At 51.0% G+C, this 25,039-nt stretch overlaps 2 protein-coding genes and 2 long non-coding RNA genes across 6 annotated transcripts; 2 read left to right on the forward strand and 2 right to left on the reverse strand.

Annotated features, from left to right (window-relative positions):
• Positions 1 to 928: 928 nt before the first annotated feature.
• On the forward strand, positions 929 to 3,665 carry LOC148221528 (uncharacterized). Of its 2 annotated transcripts, none has more exons than XR_015807817.1 (3): positions 929 to 1,099; positions 2,201 to 2,368; positions 2,695 to 3,665. XR_015807817.1 is itself a non-coding variant. In XM_088176587.1 (3 exons), the coding sequence occupies exons 1-3, from the start codon at positions 1,006 to 1,008 to the stop codon at positions 2,867 to 2,869; spliced, it is 912 nt and encodes a 303-aa protein (XP_088032713.1). In that variant the 5' UTR covers positions 999 to 1,005; the 3' UTR covers positions 2,870 to 3,665. The 2 variants fall into 2 exon arrangements, 1 of the variants encoding a protein (XP_088032713.1); XM_088176587.1 differs by having other exon boundaries at positions 999 to 1,574.
• LOC148221529 (uncharacterized) lies at positions 2,109 to 5,252 on the reverse strand. Its single transcript, XR_015807819.1, has 3 exons — positions 4,769 to 5,252; positions 4,008 to 4,106; positions 2,109 to 2,488 (listed from the first exon to the last, which is right to left on the reverse strand). It is a non-coding gene; the product is annotated as an uncharacterized LOC148221529 (long non-coding RNA).
• Positions 5,253 to 20,016: 14,764 nt separating this feature from the next.
• Positions 20,017 to 22,755, forward strand: LOC148221530 (uncharacterized). 2 transcript variants are annotated; one of them, XR_015807820.1, is made up of 3 exons: positions 20,017 to 20,187; positions 21,290 to 21,457; positions 21,784 to 22,755. XR_015807820.1 is itself a non-coding variant. In XM_088176588.1 (3 exons), the coding sequence occupies exons 1-3, from the start codon at positions 20,095 to 20,097 to the stop codon at positions 21,956 to 21,958; spliced, it is 912 nt and encodes a 303-aa protein (XP_088032714.1). In that variant the 5' UTR covers positions 20,088 to 20,094; the 3' UTR covers positions 21,959 to 22,755. The 2 variants fall into 2 exon arrangements, 1 of the variants encoding a protein (XP_088032714.1); XM_088176588.1 differs by having other exon boundaries at positions 20,088 to 20,663.
• LOC148221531 (uncharacterized) lies at positions 21,198 to 24,320 on the reverse strand. Its single transcript, XR_015807821.1, has 3 exons — positions 23,859 to 24,320; positions 23,098 to 23,196; positions 21,198 to 21,577 (listed from the first exon to the last, which is right to left on the reverse strand). It is a non-coding gene; the product is annotated as an uncharacterized LOC148221531 (long non-coding RNA).
• Between the last annotated feature and the right edge of the window lie 719 nt (positions 24,321 to 25,039).

The following is a 25,039-nucleotide window of genomic DNA, read 5'->3' on the forward strand; positions in this document are numbered from 1 at the left end:
AAATGGGGGGAAAGTGGGGAAAAAATCCGTGAGAAATGGGGGAAAAATCAGTGAGAAATGGGTGGGGAAATTCCATGAAAAATGGCGAAAGAAATCAGAGAGAAATGGGGAAAAATGGGTAAAAAATCAGTGCGAAATGGGGGGGGGAAATCAATGAGAAATCGGGGAAAAACATAAGTAAGAAACGGGGGGGAAAAATCCATGAAAAATGGGGAAAAATCAGTGGGAAATGGGGATAAATCTGGAAAAAATCCATGAAAAATGGGGGAAAATATCAGTGAGAAATGGGGGAAAATGGGGAAAAAGTCAGTGAGAAATGGGGAAAAATCAGTGAAAAACGGGGGGAAAACTCCATGAAGAATGGGAAAAAAAATCAGTGAGAAATGGGGGAAAAAATCCCTGAAAAATGGGGGGAAATATCAGTGAGAAATGGGAAAAAAATGGGGAAAAAATCATTGATAAATCGGGGGAAAAATCAGTGTGAAAGGGGGGGAAAAATCGGGATCGGGGACGTGGACCGGGACTGGGATCGGGGACCGGGACGGGGAAATGGGACAGGGACCGGGATCGCGGACGGGGACCTGGGACAGGGACCGGGACCGGGATCGGGGACGGGGACTGGAGACAGGGACCGGGACCGGGACTGGGGACTGGGATCAGGACCGTGATCGGGTTCCGGGACGGGGAACTGGGACTGGGACCAGGATCGGGGACCGGAACCGGGCACTGGGACCGGGACCAGGACTGGGGACGGGGACTGGGGACAGTGACCGGGACTGCAATCGGCACCGCCCCCCGAACCGCTCCCGGAACCGCTCCCCGGGCTATCCCGGCACGGCGACCGGGAACGCCCCCGGCACCGCCCCGGCACCGCCCCCGGTGCCGCCCCCGGCACTGCCCCGGCACCGCCCCGGGTAGCGCCCCCGGCACCGCCCCCGGGGCGGGCCGCCGAACGCACGCGATGACGCGCGGGGGGCGGGACGGCGCGGGGCGGTGACGCGCTTCATGCCAGGAGCAGGGCCCGGGTGCGACGAAGACGGGAGCGGGACGACCCGATACCGCGCGGGGCCGCGGGCCCGTGCGGAGCCCGGCCCGCTGGGTAGGGGCCGCCAATGGCACCGGGGCTTCTGCTTCGGCTTCTGTCCGTGTCGGCGGGGAGGCCCCAGCCAGCGGTGCCCCTCTCCCTCGGCGACACGGGCGTGGAACTCGGCATCGGGCGCTGCATCGCCGCGGACAGCAGGGGGCGCACGGGTACCGATACTGCCATGGGGCCCGGCGCTGCTCTCCTGCTCCGCCGCCAGGCGGCGCTGCGCTGCCGTCCTGCCGCGCCTCCGGGCACGCTCGGTTTCCTCGGGACCCCGGGCCCCGCCTGTCCCGCCGCTGCGGAGGCGGGGGATGCTTTATGGGACTGCCCGAGCTGGCGGTGCCGGGTCTGGGGCGTTGGGGCGCGCCTTGGGGGGCTGCGGGTGCGCTCGTTTCCTCTTCTGCATGGCCTTCTGTGTGAGCATCTCTCGTTGCGACTGCTCTTGGAGAGTCAAACCCCTCCTCCTAAGTGGTCTCAGGAGCCTGGCAGGGTGAGTTTTGTTTCACAGGGGAAAGGGCCACTGGTCGTGTCCAGAGACCTGTGCACCCAGCCAGGTTTCTGCCTGATAAAATTCCAAATGGATGAGGATTTCTCCCAGCCCCAAGCTGCCCCCACCTGTAACCCTGGCTGCCTTTGGGGTGCCCAAAGCCTCCTCTGTGCAGATCTCAGGAACCTGGGAGGGGTGAACAATGTTGCACAGGGAAAAACCCCACAGATTTTATCTCCGGGCCTGGGGCCAGGAGCAGGCATTTGCGTGCTATAATTCCAGAAGGAGCACGGTGTCTCCCAGACCCAAGCCGCATCCAGCTGTGACCCAGCTGCTCTTGGAGTGCCAAAAGCCTCCTCGTAGCTGATCTCAGGAACCCTGGAAGGGTGAGTTTGGTTTCACAGGGAAAAGGCCTCCGTTTGTGTCCAGAGATCAAATAAGGGACTCTGCTTTTCCTCTAGTTCTCCTTCCTGTTTTCACCTGGGCTACAAGGATGGGCATGGCCTGTATTTCTCATATCAAAGTGATGTTACTAAATTTGTCCAGAAGTTCTGATTGTTATTTTTATTAGTAGTAGTAATTTTCTGATAGAAAACACTCTCATTTTGCCTTTCCCACGTTGTTTCCAGGTGCTGCCCAGGATGGACATCCGTGGTCTCAGACAGTGATTCCCGAGGAGCAAGGAAAGCCTTTTCCTCACCTGCACAGTTCAGGTGGATGGGACAGAATTGGTGTGGCCTGACAAGGCAGGAAAAGCTGTCTGTGTTCTGGAGTGCCTTGAAAGCTTTCTCCGTCAGGTTTGGAAGGGGTTTCTCTTTGGGATTTCTTGTGATGCAGCACCACGGGTATCCCTTTGTGCCAAGTCCAGTGCTAAAGGATTGAAGAACTGACAAGTGGGGTCTGGGATGAAAATGCCTCTAATAAAATTAAGCAAAGAATACAATAAGAGAAATGAGCATCCTTTTAATGTCTGAAATAGTTAGGAATAAAAATGCTGGAAAAGGGCACTCTGAATTGGTGTCACTTGTCATGGATAAAACCCCAGAGTGAGGAATCAGAGCAGAAGTTGAGAGCTGGAATCCTTCTGCAGTCGACTTAATTTTCTTTTCCTCCTCTCTTTCAGGACAGGAAGAATCACGACTCTCCTGGCATCTTTGCCAAGAGCTGTGGTGTTTGATCAGCCAAAGCCCAGAGGCTTCAGCACCAGAGGTCTGAGCCTGGAGGGCTCCTGGTGCTGCCCGTGCTGTGGGCTATGTCAGAGGATGCAGGGTTCCTCTTTGCCTCCCTGCTGGGATTAACTGCCATGGGAATGTGGGATCTGGGTGAAACTCCAGCTCTCCTGGTGTTCAGGGGAGCAAGGTCTGAGGGACTCCTCTCTGGGGATGTGCGGTGAAGGACTGAATAGTGTGGAAGGAGAGTATTTATAAACTGTATCACTGTTTCTCCCAAAATTGGGGTGGAGCGGTGATGGGGGTGGTTGGGTTTGGTCTGGGCCTGTTATTCTTTGTGCAATTTTTAAATTCTCTTGTATGATTTACTGTCCGGTATCTTTCTAACAAAAGCTGACATAAATTTAGATTAAGGATTAGAACTTGGGTCCATTCATTGCAAACATTTGACAAGGCTGGAGGACTGGGGGTGGTGACTGCTCTCAGGAAAGGTTACTTATTAATACTGTGTCAGATTTCCCGCAGTGACTGTCAGGCCTGCATGGCTGTGAGTTCGTGCTCTTCTCACTGGGGAAATAAGTTCAGCAAAATTAGAAATGTTAGAAAAATCCAGCCAAAAATTCCACCTCTGTACCCTCTAAGTTTTCCCAGTTTTTCCCAGCTAGGAGCTGCACAGAAGTCAGGCAGGGGAAGTGACAACAGGGAACAGCTGAAAAATTCAAAGGCACAAAGAGGAAAGGGGAAAGGTTTCAGAAAACAATTCTATGGTCTAAGAATAATTTCTGATTCCCTACTGAGAAGAACACGAACTCACAGCCATTCAGGCCTGACAGTCCCCTGCAGTGAGAGCTCAGCACACATCCACAGAGGCAAGTCCAGCATCTTAAATGAAAAAATAAAAATAAAAACCAGAAGAAAAAGGGGATTTCTTCTGCTTCAGAGTTATTTCAAGTTCTTAAAGCCCAAGCAACATTTGCTCTTGATTTTGGTTGGGTGAATCATGAGCAGTGGGCACGGGTCATGCCATTCATTGAGCAGAAAACCCGGGGTCATTTAGAGGGGACACAAGAACTGTTTGTGTAGCGACCTCGGGCTGCAGAGGGGCAGGAGAAAGGCCAAGGGAGCTCCCTGGGGCCACCAGGGCCTGTGGGGAACAGAATGGACGCTTGGATGACCAGTGGAGGTGAGGAGTGGATCTGAGTTCATCTACAGGGAAATAAGGAGGGGATACTCTGGAGTGAAAAGCTGAGGTGATGAGTTCACCCACCTGGGCACGAGTTGTGTTTGCACAAAGTGGGACCAGAGGTGAAGGTCAATCCAAAGTCGATCCTGCTTGACCTCTGAATTCCAGGATAAGTTTTACAAGCTGCCAAATGAGGGAGTAAAAATACACAAAAATGAAACCGAGAGCATTCATGAGGTTCCTGGGAGTCCATTACACTGTTGTCATAGAATTCTTAATGAGTTTTGAGCTTTTAATGACAACAATTCAGTACTTTCTTTGGATTATTCACTGTGTAGGATTTGGGGTTTATCTGGATTTTAAAGGCGTCGTGGTGGCCCTGACACTGCTCAGGAGCTGGTAGGAAAAGCAGGGTCAGAGCTCCTGGCAGGCACAGGGTGTTTTTCCCAGAGTGGACTGTGGAGGAATTGTTTGGGCCTTGGATTGTCCCTCTGGGTGATGCCAGTTGCTGTGATTTGTGTAATTCCATACATTTAACTCCCAATACTTCCCAGCCCAGGAGCTTGAGCTGACAGGGCAGCACACAGATTGTTCTCTGTGCTGTGCCCCGATTTGGGGTTGGCTGTCAGCTTTGCTAGCTCCCGTGAATTATGCCCATAGCCCCGAATTCCCTGCTCAATTCCCACTGCCATAACCTCACAGCGCCTCATGGAGTGGGGATATACTGTGGCAGGAAGCTCAGCAGCATCGGCACAGGGACAGGTGTATATTCCAAAGAATTTGCTGTTTCAAACCCTCATCCCCCAGCCCCGCCGATGTCCCTGGGGGGCACTTGACAGAGTTACCTGGATTTCAGCTGATTTCACCCCCCCGAGCTCGGGCTCCAGGTGATCTTTTCAAGCAGGAGAAGGCAGGGGCCGGAGGCGCTCGTGGCCCGTGCCGAGGCAGTCCCTGGGGCCACGAGAGGACATCTCTCCCTGCAGAATTTCAGTTCTTTCCAGAGCCTCAGCAGTGACAGAGGACAAAGAGGAAGATGAGGAGGAGGAAGAAGGGGGAGAGGGTTTGAGAGGGGGGGAAGCCCAAATCCGTGCTGTGTGCGGAGCTCCGACAGCACGCTGCAGCCCGCAGCTCAGTGTGAGCACGGGGCAGAGGAGGCGATTTCTGGGCATTCAATCACCCTGAGGCGGGCCCGGCACCGCCCCTGCAGCACCGTCCCCAGCACAGCTCGGTACCGCTCCGGGATCACCCGGCCCCGCCCCCGGTGCCGCCCGGGACCACTGGGGACCGCCCCTAAAGCACCGCCCCGGCCCCGCCCGGTCCCGTCCCCGGGACCTCCGTGCCCCGCCTCGCCAAGCCCCGGCTCCGCCCCGAGCCTGCCCGGGCTGCGCCGGGACCATCGCTGGCGGCCCCGCCCCTCTCCCCCGGGCCGAAGCGGGCTGAAGGAGATGTCCGCACGATTGGAAACGCCGCCGAAAATCGCACCCGTGGGATCGGTGTCGGCGTCGTGCGCAGGCATCCCACTAGAGCGAGCGGGCTCCTTGCTGTGCCACCCTCCTTTTGCAGCCAGAGTTAGAAGGTCGGGGAGCGACACCCGAGCCGCCATCTTGGGAGAGGCAGGCGCGCAGTACCGCGCTCTGCCCACAGGGTGGCGCTTGGGAGACAGGCAAGGGATGGAATCAAGGAGTGTCCCAATCCTTGAGGAAATCCCCCTGAATGAACGCCCCAAAAAACCCCGACCAGAACTGAGAAACCTCCTGCCTCTGTATGAGTGCAAAGGGTGTGCAAGGAGTGTGCAAATAGTGTGCATTAGCAATCGATCGGCAGGCATTGGAAATCGATCGCCGATCTAATCGATCGGCAGGCGCGATCAATCGATCGCCGATCTAATCGATCGGCAGGCATTAGCAATCGATCGCCGATCTAATCGATCGGCAGGCGCGATCAATCGATCGCCGATCTAATCGATCGGCAGGCATTAGCAATCGATCGCCGATCTAATCGATCGGCAGGCGCGATCAATCGATCGCCGATCTAATCGATCGGCAGGCATTAGCAATCGATCGCCGATCTAATCGATCGGCAGGCGCGATCAATCGATCGCCGATCTAATCGATCGGCAGGCATTAGCAATCGATCGCCGATCTAATCGATCGGCAGGCGCGATCAATCGATCGCCGATCTAATCGATCGGCAGGCATTAGCAATCGATCGCCGATCTAATCGATCGGCAGGCGCGATCAATCGATCGCCGATCTAATCGATCGGCAGGCATTAGCAATCGATCGCCGATCTAATCGATCGGCAGGCATTAGCAATCGATCGCCGATCTAATCGATCGGCAGGCGCGATCAATCGATCGCCGATCTAATCGATCGGCAGGCATTAGCAATCGATCGCCGATCTAATCGATCGGCAGGCGCGATCAATCGATCGCCGATCTAATCGATCGGCAGGCATTAGCAATCGATCGCCGATCTAATCGATCGGCAGGCGCGATCAATCGATCGCCGATCTAATCGATCGGCAGGCATTAGCAATCGATCGCCGATCTAATCGATCGGCAGGCGCGATCAATCGATCGCCGATCTATTCCATAGGCACGCATTAGCTATCGATCGCCGATCTGATTTTTCCCGCCATTTTTCATGGATTTTTTCCCCCATTTCTTACTGATTTTTCCCCAATTTTTCATGCATTTTTTCCCGCAATTTTCGTGGATTTTTTCCCATATTTTCCCCATTTCTCACTGATTTTTTTCCCCCATTTCTCAATGATTTGTTTCCCCAATTTATCAAAGATTTTTTTTCCCCATTTCACCATGATGTTTCCCCCATTTCTCACTGATTTTTTCCCCCATTTCTCACTGATTTTTTCCCCCCATTTTTCCATGGATATTTCCCGATTTTCCCCCCCATTGCTCACTGATTTTTGCCCCCATTTCTCTCTGAATTTTCCCCCCATTTTCCATGCATTTTTCCCCCCATTAATCACTGATTTTTTCCCCCATTTATCACTGATATTTGCCCCCATTTCTCTCTGAATTTTTCCTTCCATTTTTCATGCATTTTTCCGCCCATTAATCACTGATTTTCTCCCCATTTATCACTGATTATTGCCCCCATTTTTCACTTATTTTTTCCCCACAGCATCGGCCACCACAGCACGAGCGACAACAGCTCGCTCTGTTCCCGCCATTGCCCATGGATTGTTTGCCTGTTTTCCATGGACTTTTTCCCCATTTCTCACTGATCCCCCCCCCCCCCCCCCATTTCTCACTGAATATTCCCCCATTTTTCATCGACTTTTCCCCCATTTCTCACTGATTTTTTCCCCATTTCTCAATTATTTTTTCCCCCACTTTTCCCCGTTTCTCACTGATTTATTCCCCCATTTTTCATGGATTTTTTTTCCCCCATTTCTCACTGATTTTTTTCCCCGTTTTTCAAAGATTCCCCCCCCGTTTTTCACTGATTTTTCTCCATTTCTCACTGATTTTCCCACCATTTTTCATGTGGTTTTTTTCCATTTCTCACTGATGTTTTACCCCATTCTTATTACCATTCTCATAGCTCTATTTTATATTTATACATATTCTTATATTTGCATTATTTCTGTTATACACTAGATTTTTCATAGATATTTGCTACTTAGATTTCATTATATTTTACATGTATACCAATCTATTTCTATTCTTTATATTTTATTTTTATATTAGCTATAAAAACCGTGCCTCTACCCAAATAAAAAGCATTTAAACATTCCTTTTAGACTATATTTAGGTATTTTTTATGGTTCTGTTTTTCATGCATTCTACACCCACCCCTCCCTCTCAATGTTCTGGCACCCAGCATGACCCCCCCCCCCCCCCATGCCCGACTCACCTGCTCCTCCAGCGCAGCCCGGCTCCCTTTCCCAGGGACCTTGGGGTGCCCCAAACCACGTCGGAGCCCCCAGTCTCCACACCCTCCCCCTCCGTAGGGAACGGGAATGGGATGGGGAGCACACAGGACAAGAAAGGAACACAAAAGACACACTGGACAGAGAGAAGAAAAGGGCTGGAAGCTGGATATGAGGATGAAAGTGGAGCAGCAACAAACCTCAGGACTCTTGACTAGAGAGTGTGGCTGCTGAACGTCTCAAAAAAAACCCCCAGCTCCAACACAACATGCTGTGCTCACGGCTCGGCCTGGGACTCATCAGTGAACATCTCTCTCTTGCCAGGGCCATAAAGCCCCCGAGAAAACACGAGGTGAGGTTGATGCGCTCCGGCTTTGCTCCTGCTCAGCCCTAACCCCAGCCCCTGCTGCCAGTGAGCACCCTGATCTCTGAACCTCTTCTCAGCTTGTTTGTACGCTTCCAAATTCCTTCCTCTTTCTTCAAGCTTCATCTGTTTCCTGGCATTGGGAGAATGACAAGTGTTTAGCACAGCGCAATGAATACAACAGTCTCATTTTCAGAAGACACAACTGAACGAGAACCGACAGCAGCACTGCTTCGAGACAATCTGGGCACACGTTTCCCTTCCAGCAATCTGAGTGTTCTTTTGTGTCACGCCTGAAATTCTGAAAATGGTTTTTTGAGAAAAATTATCCATAACTAGAAAACAATCAAACCAAATAAATAGAACCCCTAGGATATAATAACAGCCCATATACTACAACACTCCAATTCTAATATTAATAAGAAAACAGAAATTAGCTACACAGCATTACCTCAAACAAACACTACATACTGGCAAGAATCAAAACCACCACAAAATAATTCAAAAACTACCCTATGCCTTATGCTACAGGCTAGAACGCCATCGGCAAACCTTATCAAGGTATCCTTTAAAAACAACGCCCCACCAAAAACAAAAACAACACAAAACGCCATTCAAGAACTCCCTTATCAACACCTGAATGAAAAAACATGGCATTAGATAAATAGACCATAGCCCTTATCATACACCATCTACAAACAAAATAAAGCTAGACCATACATCCTCGAAAACCACCTTCAAAGCACGACATTAGAAAAACAAAACTTCCCAGAATTAAAAGCTGTATCTAACAAAAGCCGTCTGATAAAATTAACAACCAAGCCCCCACCATCAGAGCTGCCCCTACTAAACTCCCCATCGTACATATGAAAAATCAGTTTTAAAAACCTACTTCAATTCATTCTGCCTCAAATACAAAGCCATCCAGAAAGTTACCTTCACTCAAAAACAAAAGCGCACGTAGTAAATAACATTAAAAAATAAATCAGCACACTACACACCACAAGCATAAAATATTGAATTAAAACCAAAAATACCCCTAGTCATTAAAGAGCCCAGCCGCAAGCTATATTTAACTATAACTTCGTGCAAACGTACACATATCATTAAAATAGATTTCTTTCAGAATACAACTGATGATCTAAAATAGTAAAATGTCCGAGAACGATATTATAATAGGATATCCTCGATCATCCTCCCGCAAATTCTCTCCACTGTATTGTCCGACACACACCGGAAAAAAAATCCAGTTTTTACTTTTTTCAGCTAACTTCTCATTTATTAGCTGAGAGGAATGTTGAATTTGTCTTTACAAATGAGCTGTGGATCAGCCTGTAGATAAGGCTAGCACTGAGAGATAAAAGAAACAATGGGATGGATTCCACTGATTGATGAATGGAAAGAGATATTTGCCTTTACAAACAAACTGCAGGGCTGCTGATAAATGAAATTGGATATCGAAAGATGAAAGAAGCAACGGGGGGAAACTATGAATTCTATAAGAATTAAAAATTAAAAGGGAGGGTTATACATTAGAGGGGAATTTCAGGTATCAGGCGTTCCGGGAAGTCTGTGCCTCTCAAGTACCTCAGCCAATGGGAAAAGAGAGAGGGAAATGCGGCCGGGAAAATAGGATAAAAAGGAGGCTGCGTCCTCCAAAAATTTGAGAGATCCCAGGGGAATGTCCCATGGCCTCTCCCTTTATTCGAATAAAGCAAAAAGGACTCCTCCGTTTCCTTTTTGGACATAAACCGCTGGTGTTTGTGGATTAATTTTCCTGACATTTAGCAACATATTGTTAAAAAAAAAAAAAAAAAAAAAAAAAAAAAAGTGATCCAGAAGAGGGCAACATTGACAGCCATTCCAAGACAGGATGAACAAATGCTTTCACATTGACAGAGGATGCTGCGATGTTCTGAGAACAGAAGATAGAATAAAATAAAGGAAGGTGATGTTACAAGACAGAAAAGGGTAAAATAAAAGGAGTACCTGAGACTGGGGGGCGGGGGGGAAGAAAATGGGGAAATATTAATTGCTACACACTAGGTACAAATGCTTTTTACAAGTAATTTATGAGAAGCAAGCTAAAAGCGTCTTACTGCTGCTAGTGATATCATGCTCCAAGCTCTGCTAATAATTCCTATTTCTAGCAATAGTTAAATTGAACTCACTACATTCCAACTATTTTTCTGCTTGTTTAGATGGCAGATCCGTTTGGAACACACCTTAGTATAGCAAATTCTATGCCCAGGTAGGGACCTCTCAGTTCTTCCATAAAACATTTTCTTCTGCATTATGGCAAGCCTTTGTTTTAGCTTGACAGCTTTCTTGAAACTTAAATTTACGCATGTATCCAAAGACATTTGCAATTCCAGAAATCGGTAGGCACATAATATGGAAAGTAAATAACATTCTCGAGAGGGAGTTGCTTTGTTACTGAGGGGATGAAAAGCAAGGCTAGAGCTAGTAGAACTACTCAAGAAATTGGACTTAACGCAGCTTTTACAAGGCTCAAAGTAGCCATACCGAGATGTTTGAGCTAAAAGCCCCAGTTACCAGACTTACAGGCCTAATAGTTATCACCACACCACATTCCCTGGTTGCAGTATTTTTAACAGCAGTGCAGAACGCTACTGAAAATTATTTTTAGGTTGAATTGTTCTCTCCCCTCACTGCCTGTGTAGCTGTTAGAGGCTTCCAGGAGGCTGGGGAAGCAGACTGCTGGTTTCACTTCCAGACAGGTCACTTCCGTGGTCTGCTGGAGGGCACTTTGAAGCCCGTGTCCTTTTCTTGCTCTATTGTATCTGACAACTTTCCTCCCCCACGTCTGTTTTTTAGCGGGCAGCATTTTTGGAGGGCCAGTCAAAGACCTCAGGCTCCGAGAGAATTCGTCTGCTTTGCTCTGTTTATGTGTGCAACAGATGGGAGCAGCAACTAAGTCAAGTAGTAACTTCTGAGCTGCCCAGTTATCAGTAAACCAAAATATTCTTTTGTGACTCTCGCCAGACGAACATATCATCCTATCCGAGTCACACACTGCCCCTCTGGCATTTTCCAGTCAGACAAAGAATTCCTGGCCCCTTGCATGAACCTCAGCTCTCCACCTTGTTCCAGAAAGAGTTCTAGATCCAAGGCCCAGTGAGCCAGTTACCCTTTGCTGCCCTGAGCAGTATGGAAACAGCCAAGCCCCAGCCCTGCAGCCCTGCCTAACTCGCCTTTGCCTCCCAAACCTGAACCTTTTCCTTGGCTGTGGCATCCTCACTCATGCAATCCTGAAGACAAAAATCTGATTTGGCAGGTGAGGCCGTTTCTAACGCAAAAGCTTCACCAAGGTTTCTCTTCCAACTTCAGCCTTAAACAGTCCTGTCCTCCTCAGACAGCCCCCACCTCCAGCCTTTAGCTGTAAATACTTACTGGTTTATAGCTAATGCTTGCCACCCCTCAAAATTAAGTCTTTTGATATGCATTTACATCCCTCCCTAACCATGTCCTCATCACCCTTCCCAAACTCAGCCTCATCTCCAGGCCTAGAACCTCTCCCTAGGTGAGGGACTGTCCTCGGGTAGGAGTGCTGACAGACCTGTGCATGAGCCCAGCTGCATAGCCCGTGCTAATCCCAGCCCAGCTCTAGCCTTTAAACCCACTGGGGCTTTGGTACTGGAGGCCCAGTTACAGTAACCCCTGTGGCCGTTCCGCTTCCAGGCCATCTGTGAGTTGTGATCCCCCACCCTACACCACTTTGGTGAGAAATGCATTCCTTTCTTACAATAAAGTTTTCATTTTATGTCTAAATTCAAGCATTCAGAGAAAACGTGTAGCAATTATATCAAGACAGACATGACAGGCACCAACAGTAGTCTTTCATTACACACTTTTCATGCCTTCTCTCCACAGATTTCTTTGAGGCAACTCTGACTCCTTTTCTCACAGGCAGCTCCACACAGCACCGACTCCTCCTCTCCTCTGTACGACTGGCTAAACCCCAGCCTGTCCCTTCCCCAGCCACCTGAGCCTGTCTGTCCCACACACAGCATCCTCTCACCTTGTCCATCCCTTGCACGGCCACGTGTCCCTTCCTCCTCGCAGCACAGCCAGCAGGCTCCAGCCCACACTGCAGCAGGCTCTGCACCTCCTGCTGGAGCTGTGCTTAGTGAAACTGGCAGCCAGCTGACCCACGCTTTTATAACAACCAGCCTCACTGGGCAGGCAAGGCTGTTTCCACTCCTTGCTAATCAGTACAGCTGTAACTCGTTGGCAACTAGTGCCTTCTGCACTATCCTTACAAACTATTCTCCTACAGAAATGGACCGGAATTCCGCGGGGATTTTCCGGGGATTCCGGGGGGATTTTCTGGGGATTCCGGGAGGATTTTGTCGGGAATTCCGGGGGGATTTTGTCGGGGATTCCGGGGGGAATTTCTGGGGGATTCCGGGCGGATTTTATCGGGGATTCCGGGGGGATTTTATCGGGGATTCTGGGCATATTTTCTCGCGGATTCCGGGGGGATTTTCTCAGGGATTCCGGGGAGATTTTATCGGGGATTCCGGGGGGATTTTTCCCGGGAAATGCGGGGGGCTTTTTCCCCGCGATTCCAGGGGGATTTTCCAGGGGATTCCAGGGGGATTTTATCGGGGATACCTGGGGGATTTTCCAGGGGATTCCTGGGGGATTTTCCCGGGGATTCCGGGGGGATTTTCACGGGGATTCCGGGGGGATTTTCACTGGGATTCCGGGGCGATTTTCTCAGGGAATTCCGGGGGATTTTCTCGGGAATTCCGGGAGGATTTTCCCGAGTATTCCGGGGGGATTTTCCCGAGTATTCCGGGGGGATTTTTTCGGGGAGTCCGGGGGGATTTTCCCGGGGATTCCGAGGGGATATTCCCGGGGAATTCCGGGGGGATTTTCTCCGGGATTCCGGGGGGATTTTCCAGGGGTTTCAGCGAGGAATTTCCCAGGGAATTCCCGGTGGATTTTCCAGGGGATTCCGGGTGGATTTTCTCGGGGATTCCGGGGGGAATTTTTCGGGGAGTCCGGAGGGATTTTCCCGGGGTATCCGGGGTGATTTTACGAGGAATTCCGGGGGGATTTTCCCGAGTGTTCCGGGGGGATTTCCTCGGGGATTACGGGATGATTTTCTCGGGCAATTCCGGGGGATGTTCTCGGGTATTCCGGGGCCATTATCTCGGTGATTCCGGGGAGATTTTCTCGGGGATTCCGAGATTATTTTCCCGGGGAATTCATGGGGATTTTCCCGGGGATTCCGGGGGGATATTCGCGGGGATTCCGGGGGATTTTCTCGGAGATTCCGGGGGGATTTTCATGGGGATTCCGGGGTATTTTCTCCTGGATTCCGGGGAATTTTCCGTGGATTCCTGGGGGATTTTGCCGAGTATTTCGGGAGAATTTTCTCGGGGATTCCGGGGTGATTTTCCCGGGAAATTCCGGGGGATTTTCTCGGGGATTCCGGGGGATTTTTTCGGGGAGTCCGGAGGTATTTTCCCGGGGATTCCGGGGGGATTTTACGAGGAATTCCGGGGGGGTTTTCTCGGCGATACCGGGGGGATATTCTCGGGGATTCCGGGATGATTTTCCCGGGGAATTCCAGGGGATTATTCCGGCGATTCCGGGGGGATTTTCTCGGCGATTGCGGGGGGATTTTCTCGGGGATTCCGGGGGGATTATCCCGGGGAATTCTAGGGGATTTTCTCGGGGATTCCGGGGGGATTTTCCCGGGGAATTCCGGGGGGATTTTCTCGGGGAGTCCGGGGAGATTTGCCCGGGGATTCCGAGGGATTTTCAGGGGAATCCGGGGGGATTTTCTCGGGGATTCAGGGGGGTTTTTCTCGGGGATTCAGGGGGGATTTTCCAGGGGATTCCGGGGGGATTTTCTCGCGTATTCCCGGGGCATTTTCCTGGAGATTCCAGGGGGATTTTATCGGGGATTCCGGGGGGATTATCCAGGGGATTCCCGGGGGTTTTTCCAGGGGATTCCGGGCATATTTTCCCGAGTATTACGGGCGAATTTTCTCGGGGATTCCGGGGGGGCTTTCACAGGGATTTCTGGGGGATTTTCGCGTGGATTCCGGGGGGATTTTCTCGCGGATTCCGGGGGCTATTTTCCCGGGGATTCCGGGGGAAATTTCTCGGGGAGTCCGGGGGGATTTTCTAGGGGAATTCCGGGGGATTTTCTCGGGGATTCTGGGGGGATTTTCCCGGCGATTCCGGGTTGATTTTCCCGGGGACTCCGGGGGATTTTCTCGGGGATTTCTGGAGGATTTTCCCGGGGATTCCGGGCGGATTTTCTCGTGGATTCCGGGAGGATTTTCCCGGGGAATTCCGAGGGATTTTCAGGGGAATCCGGGGGGATTTTCTCGGGGATTCAGGGGGGATTTTCCACGGGATTCCGGGGGGATTTTCTCGGGGATTCCGGGGAGATTTTCTCACGTATTCCCGGGGCATTTTCCTGGAGATTCCAGGGGGATTTTATCGGGGATTCCGGGGGGATTATCCAGGGGATTCCGGGGGGATATTGCAGAGTATTCCGGGGGGATTTTCTGGGGGATTCCGGGGGGATTTTCCCGGCGAATTCCGGGGGGATTTTCTCGGGGATTCCTAGGGGATTTTCCAGGGGATTCCGGGGTGATTATCCCGGGGATTTTCCAGGGGGATTTTCCCGGGGATTCCGGGGGATTTTCTCGGGGATTCCGGGGGGTTTTTCCCGGGGATTCCCGGGGATTTTCTCTCGGATTTTTTCCCCAATTTTTCAAGCATTTTTTCCCGCAATTTTCCTGGATTTTTCCCAAATTTTCCCCATTTCTCACTGATTATTTTCCCCATTTCTCAATGATGTTTTTCCCCATTTTCCCCCCATTTCTCACTGATTTTTATCCCCCATTTTTCAATGATTTTTCCCCATTTCTCTCTGATTTTTGCCCCATTTCACCATGATGTTTTCCCCATTTCTCACTGATTTTTCCGTTGATTTTTCATGGATTTTTCCACTTATTTTTCGTGGATTTTTTCCCCATTTTTCCCCATTTCTCACTGATTTTTTCCCCCATTTATCACTCCTTTTTCCCCATTTTTCCCCATTTCTCACTGATTTTTTCCGCCATTTTTCATTGATTTTTTCCGCCATTTTTCATGGATGTTTCCCCCAATTTTCATGGATATTTCCTGATTTCCCCCCCCATTTCTCACTGATATTTGCCCCCATTTCTCTCTGAATTATTCCCCCCATTTTTCATGCATTTTCCCGCCCATTAATCACTGATTTTTTCCCCATTTCTCACCGACTTTTCCCCCCATTTCTCACTGATTTTTATGCCCCACTTCTGACTGATTTTTCCCAATTTTTCGTTGATCTTTTTCCCCATTCCACACCGATTTTTCCCCCATTTCTCTCTGATTTTTCCATCATTTTTCATGGTTTTTCCCCCCCATTTCTCACTGATTTTACCCCCTTTCTCACTGATTTTATTAATGTTTGTATTTCTATTTCTATTTATATTTATATTTATTATTATTGTTTTGCATGTTTATGTTTATGTTTATGTTTATGTTTATGTTTCTATCTATGCAGGTTAACGTTTGTGCATGTTCATGTCTATGTTTATATTTATGCATATTTATTTTTATGCCGGCGAACGCGGGCAGGCGTTTTATGTAAACGCCTATTCGCCGGGGTCCTAGAGAGGCCGCCATCTTGAGCGTGTCGGGACTCTCAAAATGGCGGCTCGGGCGGCACCCCGGCTGACCTGCCAAAAATGGCGGCAGAAAGGGCGGGAAAAAATCAGGACCCCGGTGTGTAGGCATAAGATGCCTGATTACATCGCCGACGCCGATCCGCTCGCCGCCAATTTTCCCGGATGTTTCAGAGCGTGCCGACAACGGCCGCGCGGTCCGCGGTGCCGCGGGCGTGAGGGCGCCGGCGGGCGCGGACAGGCGTTTTATGTAAACGCCTATCCGCCGGGGTCCTAGAGAGGCCGCCATCTTGAGTGTGTCCGCACTCTCAAAATGGCGCCTCGGGCGGCACCCCGGCTGACCTGCCAAAAATGGCGGCAGAAAGGGCGGGAAAAAATCAGGACCCCGGTGTGTAGGCACAAGATGCCTGATTACATCGCCGACGCCGATCCGCTCGCCGCCAATTTTCCCGGATGTTTCAGAGCGTGCCGACAACGGCCGCGCGGTCCGCGGTGCCGCGGGCGTGAGGGCGCCGGCGGGCGCGGACAGGCGTTTTATGTAAACGCCTATCCGCCGGGGTCCTAGAGAGGCCGCCATCTTGAGCGTGTCGGGACTCTCAAAATGGCGCCTCGGGCGGCACCCCGGCTGACCTGCCAAAAATGGCGGCAGAAAGGGCGGGAAAAAATCAGGACCCCGGTGTGTAGGCATAAGATGCCTGATTACATCGCCGACGCCGATCCGCTCGCCGACAATTTTCCCGGACGTTTCAGAGCGTGCCGACAACGGCCGCGCGGTCCGCGGTGCCGCGGGCGTGAGGGCGCCGGCGGGCGCGGACAGGCGTTTTATGTAAACGCCTATCCGCCGGGGTCCTAGAGAGGCCGCCATCTTGAGTGTGTCCGCACTCTCAAAATGGCGCCTCGGGCGGCACCCCGGCTGACCTGCCAAAAATGGCGGCAGAAAGGGCGGGAAAAAATCAGGACCCCGGTGTGTAGGCACAAGATGCCTGATTACATCGCCGACGCCGATCCGCTCGCCGACAATTTTCCCGGATGTTTCAGAGCGTGCCGACAACGGCCGCGCGGTCCCCGGTGCCGCGGGCGTGAGGGCGCCGGCGGGCGCGGACAGGCGTTTTATGTAAACGCCTATCCGCCGGGGTCCTAGAGAGGCCGCCATCTTGAGTGTGTCCGCACTCTCAAAATGGCGGCTCAGGAGGCACTCCGGCTGACCTGCCAAAAATGGCGGCAGAAAGGGCGGGAAAAAATCAGGACCCCGGTGTGTAGGCATAAGATGCCTGATTAAATCGCCGACGTCGATCCGCTCGCCGACAATTTTCCCGGACGTGTCAGAGCGTGCCGACAACGGCCGCGCGGTCCGCGGTGCCGCGGGCGTGAGGGCGCCGGCGAGCGCGGACAGGCGTTTTATGTAAACGCCTATCCCCCGGGGTCCTAGAGAGGCCGCCATCTTGAGCGCTGCCGCACGGCTGGGTCCCGGCCCGCGGGCCCTTCCGCCATCCTGAGAGGGGCACGGTGCAGTACCCGCCTGTGTCCACACGGCGGCAGCACTGCCGCCCAACTCACCCCGGCACTGCCGCCCTGTCAGGGACAGACAGAGAAGGGAGAGAGTTCCAAGCACCAGAGTCCCCACCCGTCATAAAATCCTCTCAATGAACGCCCCAAAAAAACCCCGACCCAAACTAAAAATGCCCTGCCTCTGACCAAATGAAAAAAAAAAAACCTTTTATATATATAAATCATCTATTTTTTAATATTTAATTTCTAGTCATAATCTATACATATTTCATATATTCAATTTAATTGCTATTCTATTTATCATATATACAATATTATTTTATTATTCATTATATACATAGATTTATATTACTAATGTTATTTCTATTTTATCTATATCCATCTATATTTGGAGGTTCATAGTTTTTAATATTATTTCTTTAAAAGCTCTGCCTCTAACCAAATAGAAACAAAAAACTCGATTATTTTAAATTCTATTTGAATATATTTTTCTATTTAGTTTTCATATTTATATCTGTAGATTTATATGTCTATATTGTGTATTCTATATTTATATACTATTTAATGTAGTTTTTACTAGTATATTAATATACTAGATGCTATTTACATTCTATTATAACATACTATTTAATAGAACATATTAAAATCGATAAATTATTTATATTACATACTACATACATGTATTTTATATTTATATTTATTTCTATATATTTATACTTACATATATATATGCATATATAGTTATAATAATTTTATGTCAGTATCTATTTTTGCATATTTGTATATTTTTGCCTATATTATTTTCAAAAAACCCTCCTCTAACCAAATAAAAACCAATAAAACATTCCTTTTAAAGTCTGAATATTTATATATTTCTATTTTCATAACATAATATAATGTAATGTAATATATTTATATATTGGTTTCTTATATTTGCTTCTATATTTTTATTCTTTATCTTTTCTATTTACAGTATCTATAAAAAAACCCTACCTCTATCCAAACACAAGCCAATAAAACATTCCTTTTAGACTATATTTAGCTATTTTTTAAGGTTCTGTTTTTCATGCATTCTACACCCACCCCTCCCTCTCAATGTTCTGGCACCCACCATGACCCCCCCCCCATGCCCGACTCACCTGCTCCTCCAGCGCAGCCCGGCTCCCTCTCCCAGGGACCTTGGGGTGCCCCAAACCACGTCGGAGCCCCCCTCAGCCTTTTTTCCTCACCCCAAAGAAGGCACAGAACGACTCCTTTAATGAAGTTGTTTTAACAATTGTAAGGCTAGAGCTTTTGGTATCCACTGCTTGCCATCCCTTGTAAACCAATTTTTTTCTTCTTTCTTCTGCAGCTTAATTACCTCTTTTTTTCCCCATAGTTTTCCAAATGCATGTATTACCGCATATGCATATTTAGAATCAGTAAATATATTTAATGTCTTGTCCTGCTATAATTCACAGGCTCTCACAAGCGTGTGCAGCTCTGCTGTCTGAGCTGACCAGGTGGCTGGTAACCTCCCCCCTTCCTTTAATTGCTTTCCATTCACGATAGAGTATCCTGTAAATCATGAAGAATGGGGGGGAAAAATCAGTGAGAAATGGGGAAAAAAATCCATGAAAAATGGGGGAACAAATCAGTGAGCAACGGGGAAAAGTGGGGAAAAGTTAATTGAGAAATGGGGGAAAAATCAGTGAGAAATGGGGGAAAAAATCCCTGAAGAATGGGGGAAAAAATCAGTGAGAAATGGGGGAAAGTGGGGAAAAAATCCGTGAGAAATGGGGGAAAAATCAGTGAGAAATGGGTGGGGAAATTCCATGAAAAATGGCGAAAGAAATCAGAGAGAAATGGGGAAAAATGGGTAAAAAATCAGTGCGAAATGGGGGGGGGAAATCAATGAGAAATCGGGGAAAAACATAAGTAAGAAACGGGGGGGAAAAATCCATGAAAAATGGGGAAAAATCAGTGGGAAATGGGGATAAATCTGGAAAAAATCCATGAAAAATGGGGGAAAATATCAGTGAGAAATGGGGGAAAATGGGGAAAAAGTCAGTGAGAAATGGGGAAAAATCAGTGAAAAACGGGGGGAAAACTCCATGAAGAATGGGAAAAAAAATCAGTGAGAAATGGGGGAAAAAATCCCTGAAAAATGGGGGGAAATATCAGTGAGAAATGGGAAAAAAATGGGGAAAAAATCATTGATAAATCGGGGGAAAAATCAGTGTGAAAGGGGGGGAAAAATCGGGATCGGGGACGTGGACCGGGACTGGGATCGGGGACCGGGACGGGGAAATGGGACAGGGACCGGGATCGCGGACGGGGACCTGGGACAGGGACCGGGACCGGGATTGGGGACTGGGACCAGGACCGTGATCGGGTTCCGGGACGGGGAACTGGGGACTGGGACCAGGATCGGGGACCGGAACCGGGGACTGGGACCGGGACCAGGACTGGGGACGGGGACTGGGGACAGTGACCGGGACCGCAATCGGCACCGCCCCCCGAACCGCTCCCGGAACCGCTCCCCGGGCTATCCCGGCACGGCGACCGGGAACGCCCCCGGCACCGCCCCCGGTGCCGCCCCCGGCACTGCCCCGGCACCGCCCCGGGTAGCGCCCCCGGCACCGCCCCCGGGGCGGGCCGCCGAACGCACGCGATGACGCGCGGGGGGGCGGGACGGCGCGGGGCGGTGACGCGCTTCATGCCAGGAGCAGGGCCGGGTGCGACGAAGACGGGAGCGGGACGACCCGATACCGCGCGGGGCCGCGGGCCCGTGCGGAGCCCGGCCCGCTGGGTAGGGGCCGCCAATGGCACCGGGGCTTCTGCTTCGGCTTCTGTCCGTGTCGGCGGGGAGGCCCCAGCCAGCGGTGCCCCTCTCCCTCGGCGACACGGGCGTGGAACTCGGCATCGGGCGCTGCATCGCCGCGGACAGCAGGGGGCGCACGGGTACCGATACTGCCATGGGGCCCGGCGCTGCTCTCCTGCTCCGCCGCCAGGCGGCGCTGCGCTGCCGTCCTGCCGCGCCTCCGGGCACGCTCGGTTTCCTCGGGACCCCGGGCCCCGCCTGTCCCGCCGCTGCGGAGGCGGGGGGATGCTTTATGGGACTGCCCGAGCTGGCGGTGCCGGGTCTGGGGCGTTGGGGCGCGCCTTGGGGGGCTGCGGGTGCGCTCGTTTCCTCTTCTGCATGGCCTTCTGTGTGAGCATCTCTCGTTGCGACTGCTCTTGGAGAGTCAAACCCCTCCTCCTAAGTGGTCTCAGGAGCCTGGCAGGGTGAGTTTTGTTTCACAGGGGAAAGGGCCACTGGTCGTGTCCAGAGACCTGTGCACCCAGCCAGGTTTCTGCCTGATAAAATTCCAAATGGATGAGGATTTCTCCCAGCCCCAAGCTGCCCCCACCTGTAACCCTGGCTGCCTTTGGGGTGCCCAAAGCCTCCTCTGTGCAGATCTCAGGAACCTGGGAGGGGTGAACAATGTTGCACAGGGAAAAACCCCACAGATTTTATCTCCGGGCCTGGGGCCAGGAGCAGGCATTTGCGTGCTATAATTCCAGAAGGAGCACGGTGTCTCCCAGACCCAAGCCGCATCCAGCTGTGACCCAGCTGCTCTTGGAGTGCCAAAAGCCTCCTCGTAGCTGATCTCAGGAACCCTGGAAGGGTGAGTTTGGTTTCACAGGGAAAAGGCCTCCGTTTGTGTCCAGAGATCAAATAAGGGACTCTGCTTTTCCTCTAGTTCTCCTTCCTGTTTTCACCTGGGCTACAAGGATGGGCATGGCCTGTATTTCTCATATCAAAGTGATGTTACTAAATTTGTCCAGAAGTTCTGATTGTTATTTTTATTAGTAGTAGTAATTTTCTGATAGAAAACACTCTCATTTTGCCTTTCCCACGTTGTTTCCAGGTGCTGCCCAGGATGGACATCCGTGGTCTCAGACAGTGATTCCCGAGGAGCAAGGAAAGCCTTTTCCTCACCTGCACAGTTCAGGTGGATGGGACAGAATTGGTGTGGCCTGACAAGGCAGGAAAAGCTGTCTGTGTTCTGGAGTGCCTTGAAAGCTTTCTCCGTCAGGTTTGGAAGGGGTTTCTCTTTGGGATTTCTTGTGATGCAGCACCACGGGTATCCCTTTGTGCCAAGTCCAGTGCTAAAGGATTGAAGAACTGACAAGTGGGGTCTGGGATGAAAATGCCTCTAATAAAATTAAGCAAAGAATACAATAAGAGAAATGAGCATCCTTTTAATGTCTGAAATAGTTAGGAATAAAAATGCTGGAAAAGGGCACTCTGAATTGGTGTCACTTGTCATGGATAAAACCCCAGAGTGAGGAATCAGAGCAGAAGTTGAGAGCTGGAATCCTTCTGCAGTCGACTTAATTTTCTTTTCCTCCTCTCTTTCAGGACAGGAAGAATCACGACTCTCCTGGCATCTTTGCCAAGAGCTGTGGTGTTTGATCAGCCAAAGCCCAGAGGCTTCAGCACCAGAGGTCTGAGCCTGGAGGGCTCCTGGTGCTGCCCGTGCTGTGGGCTATGTCAGAGGATGCAGGGTTCCTCTTTGCCTCCCTGCTGGGATTAACTGCCATGGGAATGTGGGATCTGGGTGAAACTCCAGCTCTCCTGGTGTTCAGGGGAGCAAGGTCTGAGGGACTCCTCTCTGGGGATGTGCGGTGAAGGACTGAATAGTGTGGAAGGAGAGTATTTATAAACTGTATCACTGTTTCTCCCAAAATTGGGGTGGAGCGGTGATGGGGGTGGTTGGGTTTGGTCTGGGCCTGTTATTCTTTGTGCAATTTTTAAATTCTCTTGTATGATTTACTGTCCGGTATCTTTCTAACAAAAGCTGACATAAATTTAGATTAAGGATTAGAACTTGGGTCCATTCATTGCAAACATTTGACAAGGCTGGAGGACTGGGGGGTGGTGACTGCTCTCAGGAAAGGTTACTTATTAATACTGTGTCAGATTTCCCGCAGTGACTGTCAGGCCTGCATGGCTGTGAGTTCGTGCTCTTCTCACTGGGGAAATAAGTTCAGCAAAATTAGAAATGTTAGAAAAATCCAGCCAAAAATTCCACCTCTGTACCCTCTAAGTTTTCCCAGTTTTTCCCAGCTAGGAGCTGCACAGAAGTCAGGCAGGGGAAGTGACAACAGGGAACAGCTGAAAAATTCAAAGGCACAAAGAGGAAAGGGGAAAGGTTTCAGAAAACAATTCTATGGTCTAAGAATAATTTCTGATTCCCTACTGAGAAGAACACGAACTCACAGCCATTCAGGCCTGACAGTCCCCTGCAGTGAGAGCTCAGCACACATCCACAGAGGCAAGTCCAGCATCTTAAATGAAAAAATAAAAATAAAAACCAGAAGAAAAAGGGGATTTCTTCTGCTTCAGAGTTATTTCAAGTTCTTAAAGCCCAAGCAACATTTGCTCTTGATTTTGGTTGGGTGAATCATGAGCAGTGGGCACGGGTCATGCCATTCATTGAGCAGAAAACCCGGGGTCATTTAGAGGGGACACAAGAACTGTTTGTGTAGCGACCTCGGGCTGCAGAGGGGCAGGAGAAAGGCCAAGGGAGCTCCCTGGGGCCACCAGGGCCTGTGGGGAACAGAATGGACGCTTGGATGACCAGTGGAGGTGAGGAGTGGATCTGAGTTCATCTACAGGGAAATAAGGAGGGGATACTCTGGAGTGAAAAGCTGAGGTGATGAGTTCACCCACCTGGGCACGAGTTGTGTTTGCACAAAGTGGGACCAGAGGTGAAGGTCAATCCAAAGTCGATCCTGCTTGACCTCTGAATTCCAGGATAAGTTTTACAAGCTGCCAAATGAGGGAGTAAAAATACACAAAAATGAAACCGAGAGCATTCATGAGGTTCCTGGGAGTCCATTACACTGTTGTCATAGAATTCTTAATGAGTTTTGAGCTTTTAATGACAACAATTCAGTACTTTCTTTGGATTATTCACTGTGTAGGATTTGGGGTTTATCTGGATTTTAAAGGCGTCGTGGTGGCCCTGACACTGCTCAGGAGCTGGTAGGAAAAGCAGGGTCAGAGCTCCTGGCAGGCACAGGGTGTTTTTCCCAGAGTGGACTGTGGAGGAATTGTTTGGGCCTTGGATTGTCCCTCTGGGTGATGCCAGTTGCTGTGATTTGTGTAATTCCATACATTTAACTCCCAATACTTCCCAGCCCAGGAGCTTGAGCTGACAGGGCAGCACACAGATTGTTCTCTGTGCTGTGCCCCGATTTGGGGTTGGCTGTCAGCTTTGCTAGCTCCCGTGAATTATGCCCATAGCCCCGAATTCCCTGCTCAATTCCCACTGCCATAACCTCACAGCGCCTCATGGAGTGGGGATATACTGTGGCAGGAAGCTCAGCAGCATCGGCACAGGGACAGGTGTATATTCCAAAGAATTTGCTGTTTCAAACCCTCATCCCCCAGCCCCGCCGATGTCCCTGGGGGGCACTTGACAGAGTTACCTGGATTTCAGCTGATTTCACCCCCCCGAGCTCGGGCTCCAGGTGATCTTTTCAAGCAGGAGAAGGCAGGGGCCGGAGGCGCTCGTGGCCCGTGCCGAGGCAGTCCCTGGGGCCACGAGAGGACATCTCTCCCTGCAGAATTTCAGTTCTTTCCAGAGCCTCAGCAGTGACAGAGGACAAAGAGGAAGATGAGGAGGAGGAAGAAGGGGGAGAGGGTTTGAGAGGGGGGGGAAGCCCAAATCCGTGCTGTGTGCGGAGCTCCGACAGCACGCTGCAGCCCGCAGCTCAGTGTGAGCACGGGGCAGAGGAGGCGATTTCTGGGCATTCAATCACCCTGAGGCGGGCCCGGCACCGCCCCTGCAGCACCGTCCCCAGCACAGCTCGGTACCGCTCCGGGATCACCCGGCCCCGCCCCCGGTGCCGCCCGGGACCACTGGGGACCGCCCCTAAAGCACCGCCCCGGCCCCGCCCGGTCCCGTCCCCGGGACCTCCGTGCCCCGCCTCGCCAAGCCCCGGCTCCGCCCCGAGCCTGCCCGGGCTGCGCCGGGACCATCGCTGGCGGCCCCGCCCCTCTCCCCCGGGCCGAAGCGGGCTGAAGGAGATGTCCGCACGATTGGAAACGCCGCCGAAAAATCGCACCCGTGGGATCGGTGTCGGCGTCGTGCGCAGGCATCCCACTAGAGCGAGCGGGCTCCTTGCTGTGCCACCCTCCTTTTGCAGCCAGAGTTAGAAGGTCGGGGAGCGACACCCGAGCCGCCATCTTGGGAGAGGCAGGCGCGCAGTACCGCGCTCTGCCCACAGGGTGGCGCTTGGGAGACAGGCAAGGGATGGAATCAAGGAGTGTCCCAATCCTTGAGGAAATCCCCCTGAATGAACGCCCCAAAAAACCCCGACCAGAACTGAGAAACCTCCTGCCTCTGTATGAGTGCAAAGGGTGTGCAAGGAGTGTGCAAATAGTGTGCATTAGCAATCGATCGGCAGGCATTGGAAATCGATCGCCGATCTAATCGATCGGCAGGCGCGATCAATCGATCGCCGATCTAATCGATCGGCAGGCATTAGCAATCGATCGCCGATCTAATCGATCGGCAGGCGCGATCAATCGATCGCCGATCTAATCGATCGGCAGGCATTAGCAATCGATCGCCGATCTAATCGATCGGCAGGCGCGATCAATCGAT

Source organism: Sturnus vulgaris, chromosome 20, assembly GCF_052056855.1.
Source record: "Sturnus vulgaris isolate bStuVul1 chromosome 20, bStuVul1.hap1, whole genome shotgun sequence".
NCBI classification, from domain to species: Eukaryota; Metazoa; Chordata; class Aves; order Passeriformes; family Sturnidae; genus Sturnus; species Sturnus vulgaris.

Bases quoted from the DNA above. Each gene is read 5' to 3' on its own strand.
- LOC148221528 (XM_088176587.1), top strand. From the start codon at position 1,006: ATGCCAGGAGCAGGGCCCGGGTGCGACGAAGACGGGAGCGGGACGACC. The intron at 1,575-2,200 runs GTGAGTTTTGTT...CGTTGTTTCCAG, and splicing joins GGTCTCAGGAGCCTGGCAGG to GTGCTGCCCAGGATGGACAT. The intron at 2,369-2,694 runs GTTTGGAAGGGG...CCTCTCTTTCAG, and splicing joins TTGAAAGCTTTCTCCGTCAG to GACAGGAAGAATCACGACTC.
- LOC148221530 (XM_088176588.1), top strand. From the start codon at position 20,095: ATGCCAGGAGCAGGGCCGGGTGCGACGAAGACGGGAGCGGGACGACCC. The intron at 20,664-21,289 runs GTGAGTTTTGTT...CGTTGTTTCCAG, and splicing joins GGTCTCAGGAGCCTGGCAGG to GTGCTGCCCAGGATGGACAT. The intron at 21,458-21,783 runs GTTTGGAAGGGG...CCTCTCTTTCAG, and splicing joins TTGAAAGCTTTCTCCGTCAG to GACAGGAAGAATCACGACTC.